This window comes from Neopsephotus bourkii, unplaced genomic scaffold (assembly GCF_033783945.1).
Source record: "Neopsephotus bourkii isolate Nb327-2 ecotype Australia unplaced genomic scaffold, CSIRO-AGI_Nbou_v1 NB_1350, whole genome shotgun sequence".
Taxonomy (NCBI): Eukaryota; Metazoa; Chordata; class Aves; order Psittaciformes; family Psittacidae; genus Neopsephotus; species Neopsephotus bourkii.
Genome location: NW_026901829.1, coordinates 704,786 through 725,988, shown reverse-complemented (window position 1 = coordinate 725,988; position 21,203 = coordinate 704,786). Strand labels below are relative to the sequence as shown.

General features: G+C 39.3%; 1 protein-coding gene across 7 annotated transcripts in view; it reads right to left on the bottom strand.

Annotated features, from left to right (window-relative positions):
- Positions 1-6: 6 nt before the first annotated feature.
- The window catches only part of CMSS1 (cms1 ribosomal small subunit homolog), a 242,367-nt gene continuing 221,170 nt past the window's right edge, over positions 7-21,203 (bottom strand). For 6 of the 7 annotated variants that reach the window (XM_061366605.1, XM_061366607.1, XM_061366601.1 and 3 more), the window contains 9 exons: positions 20,299-20,399; positions 14,431-14,502; positions 12,123-12,252; positions 9,524-9,583; positions 8,751-8,853; positions 7,289-7,349; positions 6,369-6,456; positions 4,006-4,094; positions 7-714 (listed from right to left, as the gene is read on the bottom strand). In XM_061366605.1, the coding sequence (XP_061222589.1) occupies positions 631-714; positions 4,006-4,094; positions 6,369-6,456; positions 7,289-7,349; positions 8,751-8,853; positions 9,524-9,583; positions 12,123-12,252; positions 14,431-14,502; positions 20,299-20,399 (788 nt within the window). In that variant the 3' untranslated portion in view covers positions 7-630. Of the gene's footprint in view, positions 715-4,005; positions 4,095-6,368; positions 6,457-7,288; positions 7,350-8,750; positions 8,854-9,523; positions 9,584-12,122; positions 12,253-14,430; positions 14,503-20,298; positions 20,400-20,616; positions 20,651-21,203 lie in introns of those variants that run through there. The other variant, XM_061366608.1, reaches the window with a different exon arrangement.

Sequence of the window (21,203 nt, the reverse complement as noted above, 5' to 3'; positions counted from 1 at the left end):
ATCACCCAGGGATCATCTCCTTTTAATTTAAATGGCCAAACAGGAGAATATTTTGTGCACACTTCAACAGTTTAACAAAAATAAAATCTCAATACAATATACAGATAATTTATCATGTAATAGAAAAACAGAGCATTTGGCCAGCTCTAGAACAGATATTTTTCACCTATCTTTTTGCCAAATTACTGAAATTCATACAACCTTTTCAAAGACCCTTGAACGCAAGAATGAGATCACCATTCTCACGAGAAATGTAAATGTCTCCTTTAGGACAGCAAGGGGAGATAACAGAAAATTGAACTGCATAAAGGTTTTCAGACCCAAGCATGCTTATCTTCGAAGTCTTAGAAGTGACATTTAGTAGTAGTAAATCTAGCAGGTGAATGTGATTTAACTCTGATTTCAGTATCGCATTGTTTCTACAATAAAAACAGTACTAAAACTACAAATAAAACTTCTGTTTTATTATTAAAAGAAAATTCAGAAAAAGTTGCAATGGGCATTCTTTCTGTATTGATAGACCTCTGAAAAGTCAAAATTCTTGATTCCACCACCTGCTAATCACTTTCCAACTGCAGGCAAGATAATAGTAAAATGCAGCTGCAAATTATTTCCTTGTTGGTAAAATCATTAAAAGAGTCCCAGCTTCACAGACCCCTCTCTGCACAGCTTTATAATACTCATCTCCAGTAGGTCAATTGTTTCTTTCTTTATCTGAAGAAAACAAAAATCGAAGAAAACATCAAAAGTTACTGCTAATGCTTTAGCTAAGTACCAGTATTTATTTACTCAGGCATCTTACTGTAGGACTAGAAATTAAAGAAGAGGTTCCCATACAAGGTCCTGAGTCCTTGAATGATTCCATTTTGTAAAATCTCTTAGCATTTGCTCTGCAACCCTAAAATACAACTATGGCTCGTGAAGTCCCATCTAACATGGCTACAAAAAAGTTGCTGATAAAGCATGCCATAGCAAGAGGTCTGTCCTGGGCTGCAAAATCCCTAAGGACTTTCCAGAGTATCAACCGGTACCAAGCAGTTCAAGGGCAGTATTACATCACAACAGATACAACTGCATCTGTGTCTGACACATATCAATGAAAAACAGCATGAAGGTCAGGTCGATATGCAAAGTACTTTGGTTTATAACATGGATATGGCTGTAGCTTACTGTTTATCTAAAGATAAAAGACAAGTGTATTCAAGAGTAAATACTGACTACATATTTCAGCAGGAACACAAGATTACCACATGGTTAGTACATAAATAGCTCCCTCTTTCCACTTACAAAGAACCTATTCGAATGTTTTCTCTGAGGATTACATCCTTCTGAGCCTCCACTCTGCACGGGAACAAATGATGTGACAAAGCCTGAACAATTTCTATTCCACACAGGATGTGCTACAAAAGGGTGAAAACAGTTGCCTTTTTATTCCAAGTCTGTTTCTGACAAACCTTTTTACTTTCATGAGGCCTGAAACTTTCTGTATTTTCAAAATTCCTCAAATCTCAGTGTTTGTATTGTTCACAGACAATACAATATTGTGTGGGTTTTATGAAAACCCCTCCATTTGAATTTAGGAACAACTAATCCGAGGAGCTGAGACACCTCTGTATTGCCATCAACTTCTCCACACAAAAATTTCACAGTTGTATCCTTTGGTCAGATCAGAAAGTATACAATCAATTTCTAGTTAAACTTTTATACATTAGTGTAACCCCAGTGTGCCGAGAGAGTCTGATAAACTCGTTTTCCCTGGTTTCTTTGTGAGCTTTTTCTTTATTATTTCCTTTTCTCTATTGCTTGGCATGAATGAAGTGGGAAACAGAAAGAGGGAGAAGAAAAATCCAACAGCATTAACTAATGACATGTTGAAGCAACTGAGGGAGCAGTGGATCAGGGCACCATTCATTATGTGGGTATGATGGGATACAGGACTCCCATGTGGAAAGATTCATGTGTTTTTAAATTGATATATTTAGCAGAATATACAACTGTACATAATTCTCTACTGAACACCATGTGAGCACAAAACCAGCAAGTAGAATGGACACATGCTTCCAGCTGTTCTTGTTCTCTGTGTAATTACAATGAAATTTAGCAATGCAACACCCTAGATATTCAAAGAATTATCAACAATTGATGTCTGCACTCTCTAGCATGACTATGACTTATTTCTAATTTTAATTTGACTTATTTGACTTATTGTATGACTTATTTCTAATGACATATTTCTAATATGACTTATTTCTAATTTTGCCTCCACCAGTAAAAATGGATGAAAGAAATTAATACATCAAATTGCCGATTCTCTAAATTACTTTTTTGGTACTATAATTCTTCTCTTCTTTGAGAAAACCTATGACTATTCATAGGATGTATTTAAGATTCTTATACAAGTAGAACAGTAATATCCTCTGCTCACTAAGACTATTACATATTTCAAGTATGCAAGTTGGCAAAACATCCCATTGGTATCTACTCTGTTAAGATGCCTTGTCTCCAAAACATTACTTGGATATCTTTTATTGCTGAAATTCCTTACAGATAAATTTCAGGAATCTGCCTGATGTCTGCAGCAGGACAAATAGCTGCAAGACGCTCCACTTACATAGATCAAGATGTCAAACACCTTTCTGTATGTTGTATTACCCGAGTCAAGTGCAGGTTTGAATGCTCTTCTGTAATCACATATTCACTGTTCTGTAATTAAGCATAAATATCTATTCCTTCCTATGAAGGTGTAATATTCTTTCTTACTTGGTTTTAACATGAACCAAGCCATAACATTTTATGCTAAGAGAGCCTTAAGATTTTGCCTTAAAAAAAAGTTATCTGGAGTCCTATAATTTTTGTCTTATATTCATGCAAAAATGCTGTGATGCTGCACACAGAGCTGAAAGCGATAGCTCAGGTTTGCAACAGCCCAAAAGAAAATCTTAGCACCGTATCTTCAGGTTTTTGAGGTGGATCACCTATAGTTTACTGTATGTATATTTTCTTCAGTCAATTTAAAAAATCTATTCCACTGCAACCAGAACTTTTTGTACTGCTGTCTCTGTGAATTCATGTTCTCTGTTCTTTAAAAACACGTAAATGCAAACACTATACAAAAAGCCTTTTATGTATTTACCACAAGAGGGAGCCTCCTAGCTGGTGTTTGTGCTACTTCACTTCTGCTATGTAATTTGGGGTGCTTTATCTAAGATTATTAGAAATACGTATCTTTGCATATATGGGGCTGTACAATACAGCACATTCAAACACACAGACAAGCACAGAGAAGGATTAATGGCTGATGATTTGTTTCACTCATGAGGCAGCTTAATGTCTATATTCAAAAAATCTCCTTTCTTACTGGAGATTCTGCATGTCAGCCTGCTCCAAACATGCAAAAAAGCAGAAACACTTTGCAGGAAATTGAGAGCTTCCTTCATTGTCTCTGGGTAGATACCAGCTGATGTCCCACAGCATATGCTAAACATGCCTTGTCACAGCAATAAATGTGAAAGCTGGATTACAGAATTGAGAAGAATGGGGAATTATCTTAAAAGGAGTTTATCAGTGATGGATGGCTCTGCATAGTTTGTACCCTACCTCTTGCCAACCCCCACCCCATCCCCAAAGGATAGCTATCTGTAGATTTACTCAGAAGAAGTCACTTGCTCTCAGATGGAGATAAAAGCTTCTCCCAAGTTTTCTTTAGTTTTTGAGGAAACTTTTGCACAAGTCCTCTTACTGAACTTTCTGAGAACAGGTAGAACAACCATCTAGCATAAACGGGAGAAACCGACAGCACAACTGTGGAATTCACAGTTGCGACTTGTGACAAGGAAAAAAATCTTTCGAGAGTACAGATTTATCAGTCAAATGTTGACTTCTTGGTGTTTCTAGTCCACTGAGGTCAGTTTCAGAGAAAGAAAGCCTTACTGATCAAGATCTGGGCAGTAGGATAAAAAGTAATGAATACACAGTATATAATATATGCAGGTGCTTATACAATACCTCAGGTATATCCATCATTCTCCTTAGTTTCTGATCTCTCCAGTTCCAATCCAGAATCATGTATTTTGTGGAGTCCAAGCACAGGCCATCTAAAACAGCAACATAAATTTTACTACTAAGATACTGTCCTGGGTTCAGCAGTAGCAGTCAATTTTTCTCTTTCTTAGTAGCTGGTGCAGTGCTGTGTTTTTGACTTTCAGCCTGTGAACAGTGCTGATAACACCGATGTTTTTAGTTGTTGCTTAGTAATGCTTAGTCTGATCAAGGACTTTGTGAGTCTCATGCTCTGCCAGGGAGGAGGGGAAGCTGGGAGGAAGCAGAGACAGGACACCTGACCCAAACTGACCAAAGAGGTATTCTGTATCACAGCACATCATGCCCACTATATAAACTGGGGGCAGCTACCCGGAAGGGCTAGTTCACTGCTTGGTCAGGCTGGGTATCAGTCAGTGGGTGGTGAGTGGTTGTATTCTCTTCCCTGGTTATTTCCCTTATCATTATCATTATTGGAGGCAGCAGTAGTGGTTTGCGTTATACCTTAGTTACCGAACTGTTCTTATCTCAACCTGTGGGAGTTACATTCTTTCGATTTTCCTCCCCATCCCTCTGGGAGCAGGGGGGAAGGGGGGGAATGAGAGAGAGACTGCGTGGTTCTGATTTACGGCTGGGCTTAAACAACGACAGATACTATGACATGTGCTTATCAAAATTACTTACGGCTTTTATATCTTTTGCTGTCTGTTTCTAAGGAAACTAATCTTTGAACACTTAAGTATTACATTTGCTGGTTGGAAAACTAATGCACTGATACTGCAAACTCCCTTAACTGCATAATCCCATGCCTTTTTGGAAGATAAACACAGAAGCAGAACAACTACCGTTGCCAGGCTTGTCAAGAACTAACATCCTGCCAAACAATAATTCCTCAAGCTTCCTCTTGATGAAACCTCAGGAACTGAATTTCCACAGCCGATGAGGAGCTGGTAAGTTACAAGGACCATAGCCTGAAAACTCCTGTTAATGGGAATTGACAATGCTTAGCAATTTAGAGGACTAGGTGCTATGTGAATGTGAGTCAGGTCAGTGGTGCTGCTGAACACTTCCTTTATCCTCCAAATAAATGGTGGAGAAAGAAGAAAACTGGCCCTCCAGCTGTTCTATTTTTCCCTGGTCTTCTGGTGATAGCCACAACTTTTTGTATCAGTTTTGACTATTCTCCATTCTCTAGTGAACTGGCACTCTACACTAAGCTGTCAAAAAAGGAGCAGATCTTGAGATGACACTCCTTGTGTCCCTGCCACAAGCCGCCTCCAAACAACACGGAATCATAGAATGATTTGGGCTGGCAGAGACCTTAGAAATCATTTAGCTTTAACACCCCTGCCACAGGGGGACACTTTCCACTAGACCAGTTTGCTTGAAGCCTCATCCAACTTGGCCTTCAACACTTTCCAGGGATGGGCATCAACAACCTATTTCAATGTCTTACCACACTCATGGCAATGTGCTGATGTGCTGAGCAGTAATGATTTAATGTCGATAAGAGGGCAGAGGAAGCAACAAAACTATGTTACTCCTGTGCCCTTTTGGAAAGAGCAATAGACTCCCAGTCCACAGCCAGTCTGTGGCCTTATCATCTTGTCACTTTGTTGTTTGTTTTCTTAGTGTACATAATGTCTACTGAATAACTAAAAATACTAAAAATTTAGGGAAAAGATTTACATAGCATAATTAATTTCACTACAGGCAAATCAGAAATAAAATCAAATCATCAAGAAAATCATTCACCCCTCACAAAAGTTTACACTGAGCTCAGAGTGACATATGATACAATGACTTTGCCATTATTTCCTTTTGATTACTTGCAGTGTTTGGTTTCCTGCAGCTTTGTATCTTACACCATGGTTTTGTAATCACTTTCAAGTCAGCATAAATCAGTATTTGGGCAAAAAGAGGAAGTCCCCCACCTCTGTCTGCTTGTTACATGATTTTGTGTGCACACTGGTTTTAACTGGGATCAGTTCTAATTGGGATCAGTTCACTGAGCTGCCAAACAGACTCTTGAGCTAGCACAAGAATCAGGAAGCAGGAATAAATGGGCACTGACTGGGGGGGGGGGAGTATTAATCTGCCTTTCTCACCTAGTACTGATTTATGACAGCTTAAATTGATCATAAAATCAACTACAAAAATCTTGACCCATTTTGACTGACATATTAGAAGTGGAGAAACGGAACTGTACAGTTTAATGCCCAAATTCACAGATTCATGACAACCTCAGCACTTCAAAACCAATTTAAGTCTTGCTTCTCATGAGTCCAAGTATAAGATACCTTCGGAGAAAACCCTCCTTGCTCTCCTACCTTGCTCCACTAGCGCTTTTACTCTCCCAGGAGTTCCAACCCCAATGTGGAACACAGCTTTCTCCAACATATTCAACTGTTCTTTAATCTAATTTGGAAAGAGAAAGACAAACCACAGTAAACGCATGACTGTTTAAAAATTTCTTCTCAAAGAGCTCGAAATCAATTCAAAATCTCACAGTATCTCCTTCTAGAACACCATCAAATATCAAATGCTATTCATCTTTCAAACTGTCAAACTGATATATCTGGGAGAAAGTTCAAGAAATCTAACAGCCAGCTGAGCATCACACTTCTCTAGAAGATCAGTCATTTTCAACTTCAAAAATCTGCTACTGCACCAGCTGTTTTTGGAGGTGAGAACAGTATGCTTCCTTCAGCATCTAAACAAAGTATCTGGAAATATCTGGAAAATTGGTAAAGTTGAATTAGCTCTAAACTGTAAGATGAAGACACTGGGAAAAGGGTGAATTAAAGCAAGTGACATTTGTGTGTTTGACAGCATTTATATCAAAGACCAAATGTCCATTCGTTACTTTCAGCATCTGCACAATGTGTGCCCTCCAACAGGTACGGATATTGGGTATCCAGGCATTCAATGGCAGAATGCAAATGTGGCTGCTAGTACAGTTTGCTTCTACAAACCTATGTGTGAGAACTTTCTATTTAAACAGGCAAAAGCCATTTGAATGAGTACCTCACAAGAATGTGGAACATCTTTAAAACATTGCAAATGCATAAGCGTCTACATTCTGCATAGGACTGCACCAGAGATATGGAAGATGACATTTGACTAGATTTCTCAAATGGCAATCAATGTTACTAAAGAACACTATATGAAAGGCACTATTGCTAAACACTTAAGAAAATGATACGACACTAGTTAGTCATTTAGTTGTTCTATCAGAATTCCCTCTTACCTTTATGTGCTTTGCAAACAACTTGAGAACTCTACAGTCTCCTTTAAATGCTGTCATTGACCTAGCAATGAAAATATGGAAAAAGGAAATGCAAGCATCAGGGCTAGGATTAAGACCACAGAGAGGGAAAGTAAAACTAATTGTCTTTTCTCAGTCCCCCACTGACCCCTGCTTGTACTTTAAACACTATGGTACATTCCTGTTTGCTACTTGATCAATAGTCATCAACAACTGGACAAACACGACAGAGGGTATCAGTAGGGGGCAATATTGTTAAGATAGCTTTTCAACTATTTAATAATTATGGCCTGTGCTTTCATAGCTAACTTAGTTCAAAACTGACTAATCCACAAATTCGAATTCAAAAATATCTCAGCTACTGAGATATAGGCATGAATGAACATGCATGTGTGTGCACAAAAGGAAAGATCTGTGCATGGACCAATCTATGTTTTAGAGTCTTCCTGCAGCGTGGCTGCTGGGGAAACCTAGGCTGCTACAGCCTTTACTGAAGAGATCTTTCCAATTCCAGTTAACCAAACCTCATTTGTCAGAAAACCTCACTTATTTTTCTGCCACTCCATTTTGGCACACAGTAGCAAACTCTATGTTCTGTATTAATCAAGCAGAACACAACATACTCAGTACTTAATGAATGCCATTTGAGACAGCTTTGTCTGCATGCTTCTTGCAGTGCACAAAATTTTAATTTTCTCCTGTGCAAAGCTGAAAGTTTATACACAAGTATACATATAAATCACTTAAGTCTCAGAGGGCAATATCTGCATGCAGGGGGTAAGCACTACTAACATATCTGCTGTATATACGCTTCCATCTGTGGCATGGAGTCAACTCTCCATCTTTTCACGGAACTGACAGAAAATCACAGGAAATGAGGTCAAAACACAAAAGACAATGCTGAAATTTGTGAGGTATACATTAATTCATCAAAGCCATCAAGACTCCTGGAATGAGAGGGAGGAGGATAAATAAGGGGAAAGAAGAGGACAGGGCACACTGAAAATCATCTCTGCACAGTTTTGTCAGGCTGAGAACCTGGAAGCATTCAGGGCAGATGCATGCACTGGCACTTGATGCCCTGGAATTAATGTCCTCATGGCCTTTGGTGCAAAGTCATGATTTCTAGTGGTGGGTCATGATGTTTTATGGCTTTACTCTGTTCCCAGATGTAACATGTTGTATGTTTCCCCCAAATAATTTACACTTTTTTTTTTATTAATAAAAATAGCACTTCTATGCAACTGAAGTACTGTTACTTCAACCTAAAACCAAACACCAGACTCCCACAGTTTAAAGAAGCAAGGCATATTGCATCAGTTCAAGTCAGTGAATTTGTTGGCTAGCAGAGGACAGTGGCCCAGTTTTGCCTTTATGTCTGTGGTTCCAAGACAAAACCTCTGACTGACTGCCAAACTCAACGTAATATTTGCTATCGACATACTTGATGAGTTCCAAGGAACGAAGGGCAGAACTGCAGATAACCAACATCACCACCGACTTCTTCTCCTTGTGGTTTTTACGGAGTTTTGCCCACTTAGGACAGACTGCAATGAAAAAGCCCATGTACACATACACAGAAAGTATGACACGCCACAGTTTTAAATTAAAAGAGTACATGATGAATGGTAGCCAGCAGCAAGAACACACACACTGACTCCTATGGGGTTTGGATCTCTGGCAACACTTGAACTTTTAGTCATGGCTGAGAAACTGGAAAATAAAATGCCCAAAATAAATAAAATCCAGAAATATCACATAACTGAATAAATTAGATAAGCATTAAAAATCAACAGTTCGTAAGGTGACACTGTCTGTATTTGCCACATATGGCGATTTGAATCCCAGAAAATCAATTGAAAGGAAACATTTACCAGACCAGAAGTTCTATATAAATAAACAGAAGAATACAAATTCTCCTGGTTCTTGTCAGCAGACAGCTGCAGGATTTTTACTGTAAGACAATACATACACCTATTTATGAAGCCACAATAAATTACTGCCAAATAATCCCTAGCAATACAAAATTCTGATACAAAAAAAAAGTGACAAAGTAAAAAAGAGCCAGAAAAACAAGACCTGTCGTGAAGAAAAGAAAAAAGCAAACCCTTAAAGTCATTAACACTTAAAAATATTTGGAGGTACAGATAAAGAACTCAATATTAACAATATTTTCCATACAACTTTCATCTCATCCAGACCAACATTTTAACTCACTTTCCTTCAGGTATGAAGAAAAACTGTGGGTGAGATCATTGGCTGGCAAAAAGCAGGAATCTGAAAACAAAGGAAAACATTGTTCTGTTGATGTATTTTTAACAGGAAAAGAAGCACATACTTTTGCAGGATAACCACTAGTTATATTAATGAAATCACAAGTGTGTTGAAACCCATCACCAATAAATTACCATTTGTGAATCAAAGGTTAATCTACCTATGAAGCAATAAATCTGCAGATCACCCAAACAACTCATAATGTGCAAATGCAAGAATCGGTCAATAATCTACCTGTCAATAAGTCTGTTCCTCTTTCTGGCCTTTCATATTGTGATAATCTACCTAACTATGTTGACCCTAATTGTAACACCTACACTTCATTTTAATGCCTTCCTCTTCCTTTATTTCCTGATGACTGCCTATCTTTTAAGCTGGTCACTGTGTTAACTAGTTAAGTCTTACAAGCACTTTGTGACAGACACTTAATTTTAAGCTTCACGCAGAGGAAGTGGAGAAAGACAAGGTCCTAACTTGTTCTTTGGAAGGTCCTTTCTTCAGTGTCTGTCTAGAAAATCTACGTTCTTAAGAAGGTGATTAAAATGAAGTTGTCTGAAAACTTGCCATTGTTGTCAAGGGTCTTTGCCTGATGGAACAATATGCTCCCATAGAGCATTAACCATTCTGTCTTCAGGGACACACGTATTTGTCATCATTCTGCATGAAGCACAGCACCTCAGGGTGCCTTCTATGGATGTTTGCTGACATATTTTAACTAAATTATAAGGTTTCCCCAGACGTTATTCATGCTCACGTGCATGATGCACTGTGACAATGCTGGCAGCATCAATCCATGATTTCCACTGGAACAGACAATGTGACAAACATTGGTCTGTAGTTTGTAGCTGATGCCTAGCTGAAGTCCTGCCTGTGTAGTTTCTTGAGCACAGCCACTCTACATCACTGTATCTTCCATTTAACAGGTGTTGTCTTGCTAAAACTTTTATTTTGCATTGACCCTTTTATTAAACTCAGAGACTGACATATACTAGAACTTGAGTTCCAAAGGGAATGAATGTACAACTGAAGAATTAGCAGCTGATTTACTTGTAAAATTGTGTTTAAAAGATGCACTTGATGCTGGTGGCTTCTAATAGACCATTTCTGAAGAACATGAGCTTCAATCACTGAATTTTCACCAAGAGTCTAACAACGCTTCAAATTAACAATTTTAAATGAGTTTCAGAAAGAGGGGAAAAAACACTCCAGACTGCAGCAAGAGACCCCAGACTGCAGCGAGAGACCATGTCGTCTACAAACCTGACCTTTTGCACCATGTCAATTAACAAGAACACACAACTCCAAGTAGTTGCTTGTTACTTGCTCAGTACTTTGACATGAAGGACTTGACAGGTGTAGAAGTTTGTAAACTCCACAAGCACTCTAAGCCTCCAAATCCCAGCATAAAAAGAAAGAAAAGTTATCTCCATCGAGCTCAAGAGCTAATCCATATGGAAATGAGCCATTTCACTAGCCTAAAGGGCTCTTTCAGTAAGAAAGAAACCAAAGTAATTTATTATTTGCTAAAAACCCTAAAGGTCTAAAAGTACTTAAGACAAGCTTTTAAAAGCAATCTGTATAGGACTTCTCCCAGTTTTCTCCATTCAACAAGAAAGCTGAACTTGCCCTATAGAAAAAAAAGAAGGGTCAACCTAGAATCACAGATGTTAAGGAGAATATTTACCTAGAAAGACAGGCTTAAATATTAAAACAGAGAAATCACTGCCGGGCTAGAAGGCTCCTATATTGGGCACAGATCATTAAGAGTCCAAGTATCATAGGTATATGTATGTAGGTTAGCTAGCAGGCTATTTGCTCTTCACGAGTACTACTAGCAAATAATGGACAGTGTCAAACGACAGTGCCTCCTCATCTACAGTATAAGCAGAAAAGAAGTTCATTGTTATCTTCATCTCTAATGCAACCTCCAACTGACAGAAGCTAACCCTGCTCTACCCTGCTTTGCCTTTTCTACCACAGGGTTTTAACTGTAGACAAAATACAGGAAACCAAAAAGGGTCCTCATCATGGTTAAAACTTGGCCACTTTACACTTGGACGAAAACCATCATCTCATTTCATGCCACTCCTTGAAAAACTATTACATTCAACATCTCAGTGATTCTATGACCTCAACCACATCAGAATAATGTCTCATTACTTCTTTGTTTACTCCTATTGTCAGTCCTCCTATTGTGCACCTGGATCAACTGTGATAAACATTTTCAGTCTCTCAGCATCTTGGAAGCTATTATTAGGAATCATATAATTCCTATTAGAAAACTGAGCTCCTGAAAATAATACTTTGCAATAAAAGGACACTTTTAAACAATATTCCTTTTCATTTCTGTAACTCCAAGAAACCTTATTTATTCTAAAGAAACTAACATCTCAAATAGCAAATTAATGTACTGTATAAGAATATATTTCCATAAAAAGCACAACTCAAGATCTGTCCCCACAATCCTCTTCCTTCTGCAGAAAAAGAACTCAACAGTATCATGAAAAAACAGTATTTATCTATTAAATATAGAATAAGTTACCTGACAGTTTTAATTCCTCTATTTCAATCACTGAACGGTTTTCACCAAAATGCTGGCTGAGCAGATTTTGTAGATCTGCAGGAACACCAGGTTTTGGAGCGGATTTTTCCAAAATATCAGAAATTTTCTTCTATAAAAAAAAACAAATAAAATGGGTAAGTATGCCACTTCTGTAATTTCTGCTCTTTGGCTAACACCACTGTAAATAAATGTTACTTGATAGCTTTATACAGTTATATTGGTTTAATTACAGCTTAATTAGAAAAACACCTTACAATGGGACAAGATTCCTGTTGTCGTGAGAATGCAGACTTCAGATGCAAGTTCAGATACTTTGATGAGATTGACCTTGAGCCTGAAGACAAAACTCTTGTGCACTCCATGAACTGAAAGCTGCTTTGTGAAATTTGTTATTTTTACACTTAACTCTCAGTTGGAAAATTATGGGGGTTTTCGTAATTTATTATTTTTAACACATAACAGGCATTGTGTGGTTATATGTGTCTTGGTTATATTTTGATTAAAACAAGGTAACTACCTATCTATTTTGGAAGGAAAGATGGCTGGCTGTATTCACAGAATACAAAAAAAATAGTGATGAAAATGAGTTAAAGAGCTCACAAAATCAGAAGTCAACTAGAAATTGTTCAGCACCTGCTCTGTTCTTCCAAATGTGTATCCTGTGAACCAAACTAATAATTTTTAGAGCCTCGACATGAATTCATAATGATCACGTTTTATACCTTAGGAATGTAAACAAATACCTGGGTCTGAATTTTAACTTAAGTGGAAGTGTTGCTGTATTTTTCCCTATAATTAAATGGATCATGGGAGTAGAATCACCATGGGTTCCTGTTGTCTGAATAGTCTGCCAGCATTTAAGAAAACAGTAGGTTTTAAAGGATTGCCTGGAGACAATGGCAAGAATGTGAAGCCTCTCTTGTTCTCACTGAGAAGAGATTCCTTTGGGAAAGGCCACAGTAAGGTTTCTCAGCTGTGTAAGCTAAACTGAACTTGCCTCATGAGGATGCATGGCAGTACAAGCTTAGAAGTGAAAAGGAGCAGGAGAGCGTGGCTCAGATGGAGCAAAAGGGCACAAATCTGGGAGGCAACGTGAGATTTCATGGACAAATGAGGTGGGAATAGAAGCATTTTTGGCAGCTTTGAAGGGATTGTGGGTACCTTCAGGGCAAATTCAGCAGGTTAAGGTCCAGGGCAGCAAAGATTAATGGAAATTTTGATGAGATCTATAGCAGGAATTTCAACACAGGGGACAGATCTTCCATCCCTCTTTCCCTCACTCCACCCCAGCACCCGCTCCCTCTTTCTCTTCCATATCTGAGCACTCTGTCTCTCTGTCTTGCCCAATACACCTGTAATGGCAGCATAAGTGGCAGAAAGCTGAAGAGGGAAGAGCCATATGGGGGTTGTTAAAGACACTCCACACCACAGCAAAGGCTGCCTCTCCCATCTGTCTGCCTCTTCGGCTACTGCCCATTTTACCTCCACTTAAAGTCAACTGTGTGCTTGCAAAGCCCCAAATGAATCTTTGACCATGGGATACACGAAAATGAAGTCCTTATGCCATCCCCTCAGCCCACCTTTGGCCTGGTACAAAGTCCTCTGCAGTCCCTGGAACACTTTCCACTGGACATCTGGCTGTTTGGCAGGTTTTTGCAGTGCCGGAACCCATAGCATCCCTTCCTTCCCAAGATTCACTCTCATTTGTCACCACTGTATTTTTCTGCCATGCAATAACTGTCTTCCCAAAGAATGACCAGAAGCCATCTGCAGCATACACAGCATTTGCATGAGGCCCACTGAACCTCTTTGCTGTTCCTATAAACCGCTGCTCTTCTCCAGCCCCAGCCCCAATACCTGCCTTTTAAGCGACCCACGTTTGGGAATCTCTGATTTAGCAGACAGCAAAACAGAACTATCAGGCTGATTTTACTTGGAAATTCAGCATAAGGTGCTATTCCACACAACCATTATGTCATTTGTTGGGTCCCTTGGTTCCTTCAGGAAAATTATAGCACCCTGGAGGGAAGAAGCCTGATACTAATGAGGAATTCCCTAAGAGCAAGAGCAAGGACACCTGAGCAAACTCTGTTCCTTCAAGGAGGATGGGGAAACTAGGAAATGTTTCTCATGCAGGATGTTTTATTCTTTTTCTTGCAATTCGTTCCAGATGCTTAAAAGCAAAGTGTTGGTTTGGGGGTTTTTTCCCTCTTTTCCTTACTTTGAGAGAATACTTAGCACATACACCCACTGCCCAGTTCCCAAACACTCTCTAGGACATTCGTACCTTCTTTCCCTTCTTTGCCTTTACAGGAGTCTCTTGTTTTTCTTCTGGCTGACCTAGAAAACACTCTGTAGGCTGCAAAGCACATATTAAAAAAAACAAAAAGGAAAGATTCAACATCAGTTATCTGATCACTGGGGGGGGGGGGGGGCGAGAGAGAAATTCACCAAAGGGAGCTAAGAGGGGGTACAGGAAGTAAAATGCTAGTTAGAGAAATAAAAACAAAACCAAGCTTTCCCACCTACAGAAGGGATCACATTCTTATAGTTACATGTATATGGAGTAACTTTGGAATTCAGATCTATGTTGTAACTACGAGTAGAATAAAAGAACAGGAAGTTGAAACATGTAAACATGTAAGCTGTAGCCACAATTCCATAAAATGGTGAAAAGCAGGTTTTGATACATCTAAAAAAAAAATCAAGAGGAAAACATGAACAAAAGTTTTCACAAACTTTGTATTTTTAACCTCTATTATTGTGTGTGATTGTTTGTCTAAACTTTGCCAATAGGGCTCTACAATAACTGGGTCTAAGGTGATCATCCAGACAGTGAAAGATGCCAGGAAACTGGGCAAGAATAATTGGAAACAATCATACCCTGGATTTCCTTTTACATTTGTAATACAAAATTTAGGAAAACATGTTTTGAGTTTGTTCTACCCCATTCTTGCTTTGTCTCCCCATAGCAGGCAGGGTCAAACACACACAAGCAAAATACATGGTGCATTTCAGAATAATCTTCATCCAACATGTGTTGCTACCATTAACCCTCTTTTGTGCCTGAGTGAGCAGGCTGACTTGCTCCATTTGTACCAGAGTCCCTGTTCACATAAGCTAGGTTTAGGATTTGTCCTTAGATACCTAAAATGGTCCAAAACAGAGGAAGTGAGGCACAGGCTTTCCTTGTTTTGAGCATAGTGATTCCTTTTTCTTTTGTCTTCTTAGGGACTTTCGCTTCATGGAAATGCAAACTAATCTACATAGACGGGTTTTAGAGCTTAATATGTGACTTGATGAAGAGCAATGGGAAAACAGGCTAAGCTGCAGGAAAAAGCTCCTTAATACTAGGATGCATTTGGATGGAAAAATCTGCTCCTGTGAGAAACTGTGGAGAAGTCTCATCACATGTAGCACTAAAAGCTCAGGAACAGCAAATCCAGCACTGCTCCCTGGGGAAAGCCTGGAAGAAAACTATCAGCAGAAATGGGAGCCCAGCTTAAAGCCAGAGAAGCTGCTCCTTTGTTCCCTTGTGAAGGCAGCTTCAACATGACAAAAGACAAGTTAACAGAAGTTCAGACTATATGAGCCTTTCTGAGTCCTCCTTGCACTTCCCTCCCCTTAACAGGAGGACATTTCACGACAACTAGTACTATATGACCCTACCCAGCACTTTGTGGCTTTCCAAGCCCACTCTCACATCCTTATCAGAAACATTTTGTGGAGTTTAATTGTTCACATTATGCCTACATTTCCCTTTTACTCTCCACTCCCCTGGCTAATTTAGCTATAAAAAACAGGATACTATCATGCTTAACACAAATGACCTATTGCTTGCTTCTGCTTTCTGTGCAATGATGCAACCACAGCCATTGCCTGACCAATTTGGTGGTCTTTTATGATGGGGCTACAGAACATATGGACAGGGGTAGAGCAGTTGATGTCATCTTACCTGGACTTGTGCAAAGTGTTTGACACTGTCCCACACGACATCCTTGTGTCTAAATTGGAGAGACATCAATTTGATGAATGGACCACTCGGTGGATAAAGAACTGGCTGGATGGCCACACACAAAGAGTTGCGGTCAACGGCTCAATGTCCAGCTGGAGACCAGTAACGAGTGGTGTCCCTCAGGGATCGGTGTTGGGACCGATCATGTTTAACATCTTCGTTGCTATCATGGACAGTGGGATTGAGTGCGCCCTCAGCAACTTTGCCGATGACACCAAGCTGTGTGGTTTGGTTGATACGCTGGAGGGAAGGAATGCCATCCAGAGGGACCTTGACACACTTGTGAGGTGGGCTGATGCCAACCTGATGAAGTTTAACCATGCCAAGTGCAAGGTCCTACACCTGGGTCAGGGCAATCCCAGGCACAGCTACAGGTTGGGCAGAGAAGAGATTCAGAGCAGCCCTGAGGAGAAGGACTTGGGGGTGCTGGTAGATGAGAAAATGAACATGAGCTGGCAGTGTGCACCTGCAGCCCAGAAAGCCAACCGTATCCTGGGCTGCATCAAAAGGAGTGTGACCAGCAGGTGGAAGGAGGTGATCCTGCCCCTTTATTCTGCTCTCGTGAGACCTCACCTGGAGTATTGTGAGCAGTTCTGGTGTCCTCAACATAAAAAGGACATGCAACTGTTGGAACAAGTCCTGAGGAGGGCCACGAGAATGATCAGGGGACTGGAGCACCTCCCATATGAAGACAGGCTGAGAAAGTTGGGGCTGTTCAGCCTGGAGAAGAGAAGGCTGCGTGGAGTCCTCAGAGCAGCCTTCCAGTATCTGAAGGGGGCCTACAGGGATGCTGGGGAAGGACTCTTCATTAGGGACTGTAGTGGTAGGACAAGGGGTAATGGGTTAAAACTTAAACAGGGGAAGTTCAGATTGGATATAAGGAAGAAGTTCTTTACTGTGGTAATGAGGCACTGGAATAGGTTGCCCAAGGAGGTTGTGAATGCTCCATCCCTGGCAATGTTCAAGGCCAGGTTGGACAAGGCCTTGGGCGATATGGTTTAGAGCAAGGTGTCCCTGCCCATGGCAGGGGGGTTGGAACTTGATGATCTTAAGGTCCTTTCCAACCCTAACTATTCTATGATTCTATGATTGCACTTGTAAAGGCAGCAAAACTCTACAGACGTGGCCATGAAACTGGTTGAGATTTGAAATGGTACTTGGGAATGACCAGAGACAATTTGGTTGAGGACTGCCTACAGCCAGCAAAGCACTCTGTAACTAGAGCTGGATCAATACCTACCCATGAGAAGTGATAGGGACCATACCTTGCCTCAACAAGATACATGTGTTCGTATGATTTTCTCAGGTATAAACAGATATTATCTTAACCAGAAATCAAGGGAACTACTGGAAGTAGAATCTCACTTCAAATAATAGTTGTTGCAAGGTTAAAATAAGCTTTTTGGGTTTATTTTTGCTTGCTTTCTTTTTTAATAATATCTCTCCTGACTCTGATTCAAGTGCTTTTAAAACACCACCATATATTTTTTCATTCCTATCCCTAAAATGAACACTCCCACACATTGAGACTGAAACAGAGGTAGTCTCTGCTATCAATTCCTGCTCTACCCATACACATCCCAGCTGTCCATAGATAATCAAAGACCACTTGCCAGATGTTTTAATCATAAATTCCACATTCAATATACTTTATTTGGAGAACAAGCCTTTGGATTGATTTAGTCAAGGGATATTAACAAGCAATCAAAGTGGCAGAAAGGGGACAACCTGAATCTCTTTCCTCCAGTAAAGGATGACGTTTCCCTATCCTAGAAAGTGCTACTGCTCTTTCGGCATATTGAAAAATGTTATGCATTCATTTCAGGCCCATTTCTCCTTCCATATATATAGTGAATTATTTTACATAAATATGCAGAACACTCCCAACAGGTAGCTGCATGAGAAAAGAATAAAACTGTGGCACAGGGCTGAAAAACATCCTCCAATAGAAACCAAATTTCCTCACTGATACCCCCTCATTCAGTTACTTAATAGTATCACCAAACACCACAGCTTCTTTTTTGAAGGCAGTATGCAAGCAGTTATTTCAACAGCAAAAGAAATATAAAGCAGTCACAGAAGTACAAAGCAGGCTTGTAGCCAAAGTCTTGCTTCTTCAGAGATGCATGTTAAGACTCAAAATTATCTCCTTTACAACAGCATATATATATTTAGGCATAGTATACTATTAGCCCAGAAATAATAAGTCCACTCTATTATGACATTAAAAATTATGCCATAAAAAAAAGAGAAACTTCATGGTGGTGAATGGCTGTAAGCTTACTTACCTTTGATGATCTGCAGTCTAAAATACTTGGGCATCTGAACTTCTGACCCTTATCCAAATGTTAGTTGCTTACCTACTCACGCAATAGCTCTTTAAATACCACCCTTAAGAAAACAACGTTTGCATGTTTTTCTTATGCAAGGCACAGAGCAGAAAATCAACTGGTTTTTGACATGGCTCCCCTGTGCTCTGTTTTTATGCTATTTTTACATGGAAGTTCTTAAAATGAAGAAAACAGGAAACTTGTGCTGAGACCAGTGATTTATGACCTAAAATGTCATAAATCCTTTGTTTGTTAATCACAGGCAGAACATAAAATATTTTCTGCATTATATTTCTAACAATTTTTTTTCTTTATGTGTTGCCAAGTTACTGCAAATTCATAGAGTGAAAACATTCTTGCCCGAGTGTGGAAGCTTACATTCTAGGTCAGCCACATACTCTGACTTTCAGTTTTTGACAAAGTAAACACATCAAATACTCCATTCAGTTTGGAGACAAATTATTCATTTCGTTGTAAGCCTGAGGACAGCCTGCAAACTAAAAATATAAATGTTTGCAGTTCTATTTGGTTGTCTCCTGACTGGCTTTAAGGTGCCAAGTCCACTGCAGAACAGCTTCCAGCCTGTGAATAAGGCAGAGATGAATAAAACAGGTTATGTTATATGCACAAAAAATAGAAAACTACTAGCTTTCTGTAAACACATCTGATTTTGCAATTGTTTTGCAAACATGACATGTCCGTGACTTTAAGCTCCCATGAAACTCCTGGAGTTTTGTGGCCAGACATCAAAATACCCAATTCCAAAATGCAAACTAGTATTTTTTATATGACAGGAAGAGCTGTGGCTTGTGTTCTGCTATAGCTTAGCAGTCCCAGTCCACCCTGCCAGGATAACTTGTAATGGCTATCTTACATTCTCATAGAAAGGAAAGAACAAAGCAACTTCTCCAAACAAATTGTCTTAACTTAGTTCCAAATGCTGAAGTGAAAATAATGGTGATAAAAAGTGGCTCCATAAGCATCCTCCTTGAGTTGAAGTCCTCAGTATAAGACCCCTGGTAGATCATGTACAAAGGCAATACAGCTTTCTCCTGTATTGCTCTGTTCTCTCTTTCCTAATCAAAACATGGAACCAGTTCAGATATTTATCATCTCATTTCACCTCTGGTTTCCTTGGAAGGACACCCCAAAGCATAGTAATTGATACTGTGTTATTTAACACTTCTCTGTTACAACACACACCCCCCCCCCCCATCTCTGAAAATGGTTTTCACTTGGGCAACTGCATTTACACTGTGAATTTACTATTGATGTAGAGGTCAAAATTAATATCCGAAACCTCAAGGAGAGATAGTTTCCAATGTAATTTTAGCTGTTTAACAGCCATTTCCTTGATTCTGCTGTACGGTATCAGGAAGAGGAAATTTACCTTCAAACAAGAGACTCTTAAAATCATCTGACCTCTAAATTCCTCTTCACTTAGACCTTGCACTGGGGAGATTATCAGGTAGAGATGCTGAACAGCATATAAATACAGTTTTCAAGACCTTGTGTGTGCGAGGAAACAGGAAAGATAGGGGAGGACACTTGGTAGGCACCATCCAGGCTTTCATCACTACGAAGTCATGTTGTAACAGACAGGCTTGGCACAAAACAAGAGTGAATTTATTGAAATGTACTGGACTGTGATCAGTTCCATTTAAGGCAAAATAATTTAATAAAACAATCTTATTACTTAAGAGATGAGACAAAGCGTGAAATAAACCCTCCCATTACTGAAAAACTTGGGGACTATGCTTCCTTATGCAGTATCATCTCTGTGCTCTACACGATTGCTACATTTACAAACCTGCTTTCTTTTCTTTGTCACAGCAGGTTTGAAATCTGAATCTTTATGAGTTGCTGTCCTGTTGTCACTTGCTTTCTCAACAGCTTCATCTTCTGAAGGATCTAAGGAGAAAAAAGAGGTTTTGTTACTGTTTTTCAAATACATCTCCTATCTTTGCATTCAAAAATAGCGACTATGGTCCATAGGATCACTGTCAAAATACATCCTTCTTTCTAAGTTTTCTGACACTTCTTTCAGAATAAGTAATCTCCTCCTACTAAAACAAGTCATACAGATGAAGGAAGAAAACAACCAAACACACACAAAAATGCACACAACCTGCACCCCCAGCCTCCATCTAAAAGCTCCAAATGCCTTATTGCCACCAATTACCTAGAAGAGGAAAAATTAAAAGATTGGTATAATGTCCTGTTGTATAAAAATATATGCAGCCATTTTCTGCATGTACATTTTGTCTCTTGTACTTCAGTAATTATTAGGCAAAAGCACTATACCCAAAGTTTTAGCAGAATGAACACAAGACTGAAAAAGGCTTATGTTCTGAGAAAAAACTATTTAAATTAAGGTGTTTCTACTCATTTTATTCTTCATCTCTTTTATCTATAAAGAGACTTTGGGGGAAAAACATATCCACAGCAACATTTCCCTTTTGCTATATTAGCGCTTAACATCTGCTGAAACACAAAGTTTCCACTGGGGACTGAATTACTTCCCTGATCATTGCCAGAAATATTAAGATCCATCAAACTGAATTATTCGATTTCTGTATCTAGAGTATTTCCGCCCAACTGGTACTTAGTCACTGTTGGAATCTCCTGCATTCTGAAGTTCTAAATTCACTTCAGCTTCAAGATTATTTCTTTTTAATGAAGAGGAACAGTACGATTTCTTAAGTATCACCTGAA